Below are 12,356 nucleotides of genomic sequence, written 5' to 3' on the forward strand. Positions count from 1 at the left end.
AAAATCGCATTATTTCATGCCACAGACATTTAAATTATAATACGGCTGTGAATACGTAAATCTCCCAAAAAATCCTATTTAAGTAAGCCATATTTTATGTTCTTATTTTGTTAATAAACTAGTTTATAATCAGAATACAATACCCACATTTTTATCTGTAATGTTTGGATTCAATCCTCTTTTAATTAGTTCAGACACTGCGAATGTGTTTTCATACATTGCTGCATAGTGAAGATGTGTCATCCCCTGTAATGAATATACGATAATTACTGGCATTCAAAAATTACAATTAACAAACCATTTACCTCTTACATAGTAAATATCATTACTTTTGTCAATCAATCTCTTTGCATTTTATCATTTGTTATGCATGAGGAATAACAAACTATGCACATAATGTAGTTTTCGATTTATATGTCTTCATTGGAGTAGTTAAATATGATGTTTAAGATATTTGAATCAAGTATAATTCTATCATATTTCTTTGATCCTATAATGAACGGAATTATAAAGTATTTTGCTTAACATTGTGGTCTGTATATTTCTCTGCGCTTACAGACCAACACTGGTCATCAGTTTATTCAGCATCTGTATTATCCCATCATAGCGTACTCGTTGGTAAGACTCATTCATATGAAGTCGAAACATATTTTGATTTCACGGTAGTTTCTTCAAGTGATAACATTCCTTATTTGAAACAAAACAAATCAATATGATGTATCGTAGAATACTGCAGACTTAATTACTACATATTATCAGGCAATGCTACACAAGAATAATATAAAAGTCATGCTGCTGTTTACTGATGTTTTTGTTGTTTCACTTATCAAATAAAAAGATTTACGTGATGATCTACGACACTTGGATCTGATTCTCTGTTAAGTAGTTCAGAAACTACGAGGTCCTGATTATATATAATTGCGTAATGCAGTGGTGTCTGTCCCTGTTTATAAAATAAAAAAAAAAATGTAAATGTATCTATGTTCACTTGGTATTGTTTTGTAAAATTTAGATCTAAATTCAGATGTAAATAAAGGCAACAGTTTTATTTGGTTTTTCGAAATTCATAAATCGATTGAGAAAAAAAATACGACATAACAGAAACACAACATTAAAATGTAAAGCACACATAAACGAACTATAATATAACAATGGCCATTTTCCGGACTTGGCACAGGACATTTAAAGAAAAAAAAATATAGCTTGAACCGGGTTTTCGTGGCATGCCAAACCTCCCGATTTTATGGCAATGTTTAACATAACAATACATGACGGGACTACAATACAAATAACATTAATTATGTTAAATATTTCTTTATGTATACCCTTACAATTGATGTTCAGTTGATAACTAAGGCTTTTTACCTCATGAAAAGACACATAAGCTGTATTTGGGCTTTTTTAAAGAACTTTTAGTCCTCATTTCACTTCAACTTCGTGAATACTAAGGCTTTTCTACCTCAGGCATAGATTACCTCAGCTGTACTAAAAAAAGTATTATATTGATAGGCACTCCAACGAAAAATTGTACATTGCCATCCCCACTGATTTCTTTTGAAAAAGAAAGGCGTACCAAAATAAAATGAAATGGCGTACTAAATTATAATCCTGATATTATTTAAACCACGTGGTCGATGCCACTGCTGGTGGAAGTTTCGTCCCCTAGGGTATCACCAGCCAAGTAGTCCGCACTTCGGAGTTGACATGAATATCAATTACGTGGTAATTTCTATAAGTTTCCTGTTAACTAAACTTTGAATTTTTCGAAAAACTAAGGATTTTCTTGTCCCAGGAATAGAATACCTTAGCCATTCGGCACATATTGTTTATGAGTCTTATGTAGACGAAACGCGCGTCCTGCGTACTAAATTATAATCCTGGTACTTTTTATATGTATTGACACCACTGGGTTGATGCCACTTCTGTAGGACGTTTAGTCCCCGAGGATATCACCAGCCCGGTAGTCAGCACTTCGTTGTTGACATGAATATAAATTAATTGGTCATTTTTATAAATTTCCTGTTTACAAAACTTTTATTTTTCGAAAAACTAAGGATTTTCTTGTCCCCGGAAAATTTTACCTTATCCGTATTTCGAAAACTTGTTGGAATTTTGAATCTTCAATGCCCTCCTATTTTGTACTTGTCTGGTTTTATAACTATTTTCATATGAGCGTCGCTGTTGAGTCTTAGGACGACGAAACGCAGGTCTGGCGTACTAAATCATAATCCTGGTACTATTAATAACTATTTACACCACTTTGTAGATGGCACTCCTGGTGGATGTTTAGGCCCCGATGGTATCACCAGCCGAGTAGTCAGTACTTCGTTGTTGACATGAATATCAATTATGTGGTCATTTTTATAAATTTCTTGTTCACAAAACTTTGAATTTTTCGAAAAACTAATGATTTTTTTGTCCAAGGAATAGATTACCTTAACCGTATTTGGCACAACATTTTGGAATTTTGGATCTTCAATGCTCTTCAACTTGTACTAGTCAGGCTTTATAAGTTTTTGATATATTCATCACTGATGAGTGTTATGTAGACGAAACGCGCGTCTAGCGTACTAAATTATAATCCTGGTACTTTTGATAACGATTTACACCACTGGGGCGATGCCATTTCTCGTGGACGTTTAGTCCCCGATGGTATCACCGGCCGAGTAGTCAGTACTTCGTTGTTGACATGAATATCAAGTATGTGGTAATTTTATAAATTTCCTGTTCACAAAACTTTGAATTTTTCGAAAAACTAAGGAATTTCTTGTCCCAGGAATAGACTACCTTAGCCGTATTTGGCACAACTTTTTGAAATTTTGAATCCTCAATTATAATCCTGCTACTTTTGATAACTTTTCGACTTAGTTTGTCAGGTACGTTATAACTCTTTGTTGGGTATCTGTGATTCTGGCATCGCTTGTTCCGTTATCTGAGGTTATTTTGATCACGTGATTTTGATATCAAATTTCGTATCTACTTACCGTTTTCAAACAAAAACAAGGAAACTCCCTTGGTTATTTCTTAATCACTTCATGAATGACGACCCTTGGTTTCCTTCAATTAACAATGGCGAAATCCAAAAAGATCTTTAAAAAATCGGACAATATCTAGCAAAATAACTCATACAAACTGCATTTGGAAGGATGATGAGATTATTTGCATTTATAATGTAGGATGGCAGAGGTTAAATCAAATTTACATTACATGTTGTAAAGTCATATCGAGTGTTACATAAATATTTATGTTTTTCTCTCTCTTTACTTTGTAGAAAAAAAATGTAAAATTGTTTTACTGTACTTGAGAACCATTGTATTTCACTTTGAGATTTTATAACAAAGAATTGATTATATTATAAAGCTTTAAATAAACTTGAATAATTGTTATCATTATAATTCATATTATCTATTGTATTATTAAATCAAATATTTAATGTGGAAAAAGGGCTGACGTAATAGTACAAAATATGTGAAATAGGCACATCGCAAATTAAGACGAAAAGTTTCGAATCATTTTCATTACACAAAAATATGATGTTTTGTTTCTCATTCAAAGACCGCAAACACCCCTTTCCTGAACATGCTGAATGCGCAACATGACACCAAATTTTGAGTTAAATGTTTTGTTGAAAATTCATGAATTTCTTGCACTTGACATTCAGTAAGCACCTTTTTATTGTTTGTCCAGATTAGCAGTTATCCTGAATGATAATTGCAGATAAGGACTTTTCAGTTTACGCTTTACAAGAAACTTATGATTTGCAAGCCTAGCATGTATAAATACATGTTTAACCAGTTGAATCCGCATATTGAAAATCTTACTATTACAATTTATTGTCGTAGAACTGAAATATTCATGGCTTGTAAGCATTTCATCTTTTACTTTTTAAGTTGTTGTTCGGTTTTCTTATCTTTTTTTATTAGTTTAAACTCAGCAAAATCACATAAAAACTGACATATTTCACGTACTTGTCATTTAGTGACATGATCGTGTAAGGTAATGTCATTGACAATAAAGAACTCATCTAGTTATCTCTGTATATTCCGTAAATACGATTATTGACCAGGTTCCAAAAAGTTTGATGAACCCATGCATCGAAGAGACATGTCGAGTTATCAAATTGATACTGAACGATTTTGCAGCAACGCATTTTAAATCATTGAAGTCGGTTTATTGGAGTTCCTGTCAATATAACACTTCCATGGTTTGCCACACAAAAAGAAAGCAGGACATAATTTTGAATTTTTATTGATGAAGATTAAATCTCAGCCTTAATATTACATTCATTTCAAGATAGCATGTTAACAACTAACTCATCATTTGTATCAGGAGAACATTTTGTATTTACGTAAAATAACTCATAACGAGAGATGGAAGATACCAAAAGGACATTAAAACGCATAAGTCGAAAACACACGGTCTGAAAAGAAAACAACAATGCACAAAACACAATATAGAAAACTAAAGACTGAGCAACATGAACCCCATCCTTAAATGGAATAATGAGATGTCAACATTATTCATTATTGTTTACTGTGGAATCATTATTATTCCTTGGATACCAATTTTCGTAGATTTCGTGGGTATAGGTGAACCACCAAATTAAATGTTCGACGAATGACAAGTTTTCTAAAGGCTTGTATAAAGATAACGAAATTAAATATCCACGAACATGCAAGTGTTCCGTCATCCACGAAAATTGATACCCACGAAAATAAATGAATCCTAAATAATAAATAAACTGCATTAATGATGAAAATAAATAAAAAAAATAATGCACTTGTATACTTTTGCTTATGTTCTTAATATAGGTAATACTCATGCCGGTCCTAAGTCAGAAGCCTCTTGTTCAGTGGTTGTCGTTAGTTGGTGAGGTTCATAGATGTTTATAATTTCTTGTGTTTTATATAGATGAGACCTTGGTTTTTCTGTTTGAATTGTTTGCACTAGTCATTCAGGTGACTATAAAGCTTGTGTGAGGTGTCCGCTAACGCGCCGTGTTGAAAGCCGTACTTTGACCTATGATTGTTATTTTTTTTTATACATTGTGACTTAGATGGAAAGTTGTGTTATTGACGCTTATACCACATCTTTCATTTATAATGAAAAAAATATAGCTAAAGTTATACATAACTTACGAATATATCTTTCACATTAAGATTTCCCCCTGTATCAAGTAATTCAGAAACTATATTTGGATGTTCATTTCCAGCTGCATAATGAAGTGGGGTCTTTCCCTATGCAATATTGATAATAATAATGTAATAAAAACAAGTTGTAAATATTAATACTGTAATTCAATGCATGCAAAGTGTTCAAACTTTCTTTCCAAGTCCTTAGTACACGTTTAAATACAATATCGCATAGGAATACATAGTTGAATTAATATCCGATTCGAATTCTTGTGGTAAGAGCAGTTATCTCTGTTTTTTTAAGTTTCCGAAAAATATATTGAAACAATATTGCGATTTTTACAACCTTGATATTTACTCTGGTTTTGATTGCACTTAACTTAGACTAGCGACAACTGAGATAGCTGTTTTCAATTTCAAATACATATAATGTGATATAATTTTCGAGCAACTATTCACATGTTGTTATTATTCATATTAATCTTAGAAATAACATTTTTGAAACTAAAGTCTTGTAGTTTTGTATCATTTTATAGAACTATAAACACATTCGAAATTAGCAATGAAATATATTGAGTTTATCAAAAACCTTGATACTTAAATGTCAATCGTTTAAATAATTCCCCCAATTTAAGTCAAAAGTAGTTTTATATCGTTTTATAGAACTAAAAACACATTTGAAATAAGCAAGTGGTTCATGTGATCATGATTTTGTTCAAGAACCCAAAATTGTGTAAACAACAGACTTACTTCACAACTGACTTAACATAAATCTAAGTTTTTTATGATACAAACTGTTTCAACATGTCCAAACACTTAATTTTATTGAACTGACATTAACTAGTTGCTTTTTCTCGTTTATACGAAGTGCTTTGTGAAAAGCAATCGCAATTCCTGTTGAGGCAAACGATGCATCGCATCTTGCCGACTTATTTCTTTATTCATGAGAATAAATTCCAACAGAAGCGTCTTAGAAATAATGGAAATAGGTTGGAAGTATTCTTGTCAATATTTTACGTCACTTTCTTCTATTAAGACCATATTATCTCAATAAATAATTCAAAGTTTGGAGATTATATTGATCGCATCTATTCCATCGAACTTGAAACAAAGGATAGAGTTAAGAATGCCTTATATTATGACTTATATCTAGATATGTACGATTAGGACCGTTTTGGAAATTAACGACTAAAAATATGATGTCCTTTTCCTAATTGTGAACTTTTCTTTTCTATGTAGCAACATTCAAGCAATATCTGCATACGCAGTATATATCTTCCAGTTCATATAAAAAACATGTGTACACTGATAATTTTAACACATACTCTTCAGTTGAAACGATAGTTATTTTGACTATGCCTGTAACTGAATGGTTTTATGAAAGAAAGGTTAACCATACAAAAAGACAACAAGGGGAAAGAAATGTATATTTAAAAGTGATGACTAGTTTACTATGTTTACTGTGACCATAGTGGTCGTATATATATATAAAGTACTCAGAACATGTCCTACCTAGTCCCTTGCAGTTTCCCTCTAAATATCAAAAGCACGACACTATACGTAGTGGCCTGTGATGTAGATGATATTTGCCGACATCCTTCCAATAGACTAATCATTTATCAATCCAAGGTGAATCAGATATCTTTCATTATGATGTCCTTCCGTAAAATCAGTCGCATCGGTGTCGGACATGGTGATGGTCGGAAGATCACGATAACTACCATATAATGACCCATTACTCTTCCGATTTACAATTTATTATATATCGATCGACAGCAATTGTCAATGACGGCTAATTAACACCAAGCGTGACATGAATATAATAAGAGGGTGATAATATTTCGGCAAATATCATCTGCTTTTGATTTTGGTTAAGTACTTAAGCTATGCTTGTTATATCTATGCGTGATAGACATGTAGCCTTTCCCCCCAATTAGACCTTAGAACACAACAAGACACTTATGCGTAAAAAATATGAGCAACCCTTAATCGTTTGGTAAAAGTATGAGGGGAATACCTGTATATACATAGATACAAATACTCTCTAACGTTATAAAGAATTTTACACTTATTACTCAAAAATAACGATGGCCTATAGTGATACATTACTTATGTCAAGTTTGCTTTCAGGTTATGCACTGTCATTTTACTTGTTAATTAGATAAAACTGCATTCAGAAAAGTCATGCAATTGAATAGAAAACTTAATGTATGTGTATACTTCTTATTAGTTTTCTTAATATAGAGAATAAAATAAAAGTAAAGTAACCCATAACTCACGAATATATCAGCAACATTAGGATATGCCCCTCTATCAAGTAATCCAGATACTATGTTGGCATGTTCATTTTCAGCTGCATAATGTAATGGTGTCTTTCCCTTCGTAATATTAATATGTAACAAACATATACAGACATGAGAGAAGTGGAAATAATCGAAAGCTATTTCAAAGCTTATTATTACTAATACATGAAATTCAGGTTTCCCGAGATTTAAAAATCAATAAGAACATGTCATTTCTTATTCCAAACCAATTGCAACTAAGATTATCTACTACCTTTTCCAAATTTAAAGGATTCAGACTGTATGGTCCTTGAAACAGATCACAGCAACAAAAACGAAATGAGTCTATGACTACACATGCTCCATAAAAATTTATAGACCCATCTGTAGCACAATTGCAAGCACCTTTCCTATTTTTTTGGCAGTGTCCCCGTAGATAAAGCCCCAAACAACATGGTTTTGGTGAGTAAGCAAGTATTACAAATAACTCGACCTCCAAGGCAAATCCAGTGGAACTTGAAACAAAGGATACAACAGATAAAAGTAAGCATTCCTTATATTTTGACTTATATCTAGACATTTTCGAGAAGGATAGTTTGAGAACCTTACAAGTACAGAAATGATTTCCTTTTCCCGATTATGAACTTTTAATTTCTATGTACCAATATTCCAGCAACACCTGCATATGCAGTATACAGTGTATATCTCCCAGACCAGTTGATACGATATTCAAGTGGTTGTATTTTCTATTACGAGTTCCTTAATAGAGGGTGTCTGCTCTCAAGGAAATTATTAAACCAATAGTTCTCAGTGGTGATGTTGAAATCAACCAGAGGAGAATTTTACGTTTGTCATTACAAATAGGTTGACCGATACGAAAGACCTGTTTCATAGATGTCTACGGAAACGTTCCAAACGCCATAATCACTATTCTGTCTTCCCCCCCCCTCCCCGATTTTACTTATTACACAGAATGTACTTTTATGAGCAACACGACATTTGCCACACGTAGAGAAAGATCTGCTTACCTTTTCTTACAAGACCTATTTTAATAGAAGTTGCTGGCTAAAAGACGGTCGTCAACCTTCCTTTTCTGCGGATGAAGTAAAAGTCATCGCAACAAAAGTTTACGGACACCATCAACAGTTGGTTTGACGTAATCGAATGTATGTCTAACATGTGACCACCTTTTTAATATTACGATTGAAACTTCGATCCCGTCCTCCATTTCGAATGTCCAACTGTGACACCACCAAATTAGACTTATAGCCGGACCTGTATTTGTATCAGCAATACAAAAGATGACACGCATGAAAATGGAACTGCTTACCCTTCCGCAGCATCTCAGTTCACCATTTTTTTTGTGACGGTCAGTCGTTTTTTCGTTACTGTAGCGAGTTGCATGTTCGACATATAATATTTCTAATTACCAATATAGAGCATATGCCCAGGAAAAATATGTATATACTACTATTTTTGCATTTTGCATTTTTTCGTTGCAAATTAAAAACAACTGTCTTTTTTTTTATAAATGCAATCGTGATTGAAAAGTTTAACACCGTTAAAATTTGTACATTTAACAATCAAAATTATTAACTAATATTCGTTACACACTGCATTTGACACAAACAAAAAAATATGTAAAATGCTTAACATTTCATATCTAGACCATAATGTAACATATACAAGACAAAACTCACTAATTGATCAGGCATATTTATGTTTGCCCCTTCGTCTATTAATTTTAATACGATTTCCTTGTGTCCTCCTTTGGCTGCATAACGAACTGCTTTTGTTGCCTATACAATATCATATTATTGTCACAATCCATACAATGTTAATGTAAGTAGTACATTGTTGCACAAATATGCATCTACAGCCAAATAATAACATATGAGAGAGAGAGAGAGAGAGAGAGAGAGAGAGAGAGAGAGAGAGAGAGAGAGAGAGAGAGAGAGAGAGAGAGAGAGAGAGAGAGAGAGAGAGAGAGAGAGAGAGAGAGAGAGAGAGAGAGAGAGAGAGAGAGAGGTATCTTTACAATATACCAAAGATATTAGATATTATTGCATTATAATTGTTACCCTACAATTTTCCCTATACCTAGTTATTTGTCTACGGTGGCCTTCAGCTATTTTCTGCTGTTTTCTCGGGTTCTTGTCTCCTTGACATGTTCCCCATTTCCATGCTCCATTTTATACGCATCTCTTACATAAATATTCATGTATAGTTCAAACAGAAATGCATTACTAAACTGAAAGAATTGTCCAACAATTAACATCCGCGAACTCAAACAGATATGCGTTACTCAACTGAAAAATAAATGATTTCTTTATGTTTGTGTAGACATAGAAAAAGGAGAAATTAAAATAGATCTTTATACAGAATCCACATACAAACACGATTGCCTACATGTTTCATCAAGTCATCTATATTCTGTGAAAAATGCTATACATTATGGACACGGTATTTGTGTGAACAGAATTTGCTCAACGGAAGAAAATACAAAATAGGAAAAGAAGAAACAAACATCCGCCTATAAAAACGGAAATATAACAACACGTCAACTGAAGTTCAATTAAAAAAGGCGACATTTCAAACCAAGAAGATATATTATAGGCCAAACCAAAGAAAGGTACAACATATTTACCTTGGTAATAACTTTTTCCAAAGCGCTTCCAAATATAGATTCAATTCTCAGATTTTTTAACAAATTCTCCATCAATCTAATAGATTGAGAAAATACTCACAATCCCCCAATCATAGCATATAAACGCGACAACAGTATTATGGACATTTTAATGCACAGAAAGCACAACTTATTAATTTTTAGACAACTGACCATTCCGGAAATTGTGCATTATGCTCACATATTAATGAGACAAAGGTATTTGGTGATAACACCAGAAAAGAACAAAGAAACTTTTTTTCAAAATTTAAAACAAACAAAACTGACAATACGGTAGCAAACCACTTCATTCAACATTATCATTTGATGAAAAATTAAAAAGTTACCGCAATAGAAAGAGAAACGACCCTGGTAAACTTGTTGATTCTTTAAACAAACTTTAAAAAAGGTTACAAATTCAACACTGTAATAAGATCATTGACTATTGTTTTGACTGGTATAAATATTGATTTTGTTATCAGTTAATTGAAAGCAAACTATATATTACTTGTAAGTTATATTTACACATTCATGGATCTATAGTCTGCTAATACATGTACCTGTATCTTGGCATTATACAAGGTCATATTTTTCTTTGACTGTTTATAACGTCTTTACACCTAATCCATTGGATGTTGATGTTTACGGATTGATAATTTAGTCATGAATGCATGAATTTTTATAAGTTGTAAGTGGCTTTGAAGTAGCTGTCAGTTAAATGCTAGTACTCTTATGTCTGTAACTAGTGTTTTTTGTTGTTGGCATGTACAAGTTACCGTCCACGTCAACTTTTATTTTTATCCATTCAGTAGTTGTCGTTTGTTTACGAGTTACACATTTGTTGTACATAAAGTAGGCTGTTAGTTTTCTCGTTTAAATTGTTTATCATTGTCATTTCGGGCCCTTTTATAGCTGACAGTGCGGTATGGGTTCTGCTCATTGTTGCAAGCTGTACGGTATACAATGTAGTTGTTAATGTCTGTGTTATTTTGTTCTCTTGTCGACAGTTGTCTCATTTGCAATCATACAACATCTTCTTTTTTGTAAGGTCTCTTTTTATGCATTATTATAGTGACATTACGTTACCATTGAATTCATTTACAGTGTCATCCATAATAAAAGTTCAGACCTATTGTTGCAGGACCACAATGTCAATTTCTTGGGAAAAAGTAGGGAATAAAATCACAACTGTTTTGCTTTTGTGCTAAGACATCAACAAGAAAACATGATCTATAGAGATAATAGAATATTCAAATCGTTCCAAAAACGTATACTAGTGACAATTAGGGAAAAGATAGTCAATAAAATATAGTTAAAGGTACATATTCACAATGAGAGAAGCAACCTCTTGGGTAGAATTTCAACTAGAAAAAAGGTGCAAATGTAGATATGACCTATCTTGTGTATTACATGTCATTAAAACTAACTTACGGTTTTTGTATTTATAATTGAGGGCTTAGCTCTATTGATTAAGTCCGAAACTATATCCGTGTGGCCTCTCTCAGCTGCAAAGTCAATTGCTCGCCTTTTCTATTCAAAAGTAGGAAAAGTGTAAATACAATATTAATAATCTTTAATGTAATGTTCTATATTAACATATAAGGTAGATTCATGTCTCATTGGAAAGAAAACTAAAAGGCATATATCGAAATCGTTATGCAAATCTCGATGAAATATACCATCTCGTTTTTCTCATCTTGATAAAAATAACTTATTACTCTTTTAGCATTCTTTTTTTAGAATGCTTTGTTTATTTTTAATACAAGATGTCTTATAATGAATTAGCAATAATTGATGTACGTACGTACAAAAAATGTATAACTTTTCGTTGTAATCAACAAGGGTAGCAAGACAAAAAAAAATAATAAACTTGTTGTCGTCAACAAATAAAAAATAAATACCAAATCATTGTTAATGACAGAAACAATGCCACAACAGCGCAGATTTCCGGGTATGTTATAACTGACTATGAGGTTGGATTTATTTTACGTTCAACAAAATATGAAGACGATCTGTCAATGATTGTACTACGATATGGGCAAAATTACATTCGATGCCAATATAATGGAATTGATACAACTGTCGTACAAGTGAGAAGTTTAGGGCTATAAAACCATGTTCAATCCACATTTTTTGACATTTGAAAATGCCTGTACCAAGTCAAGAATATGACAGTTGTTGTCCACTCGTTCAATTTTTTTATTATTTGATTTTGCCATTTGATTAGGGACTTCCCGCTTTAATTTTCCTCAGAATTCAGTATTTTATCCCCGAAAA

The 12,356-nt window shown here is 32.5% G+C and overlaps 1 protein-coding gene across 1 annotated transcript; it reads right to left on the minus strand.

The window, feature by feature from the left end:
* Nucleotides 1-826: 826 nt before the first annotated feature.
* LOC143043800 (uncharacterized) lies at nt 827-11,576 on the minus strand. Its single transcript, XM_076215981.1, has 5 exons — nt 11,511-11,576; nt 9,115-9,213; nt 7,412-7,510; nt 5,139-5,237; nt 827-943 (listed from the first exon to the last, which is right to left on the minus strand). Exons 2-5 carry the CDS (start codon nt 9,127-9,129, stop codon nt 827-829), a joined length of 330 nt encoding a protein of 109 aa, XP_076072096.1. The 5' UTR covers nt 9,130-9,213; nt 11,511-11,576.
* Between the last annotated feature and the right edge of the window lie 780 nt (nt 11,577-12,356).

Source organism: Mytilus galloprovincialis, chromosome 8 (assembly GCF_965363235.1).
Source record: "Mytilus galloprovincialis chromosome 8, xbMytGall1.hap1.1, whole genome shotgun sequence".
In the NCBI taxonomy this organism is placed as follows: Eukaryota; Metazoa; Mollusca; class Bivalvia; order Mytilida; family Mytilidae; genus Mytilus; species Mytilus galloprovincialis.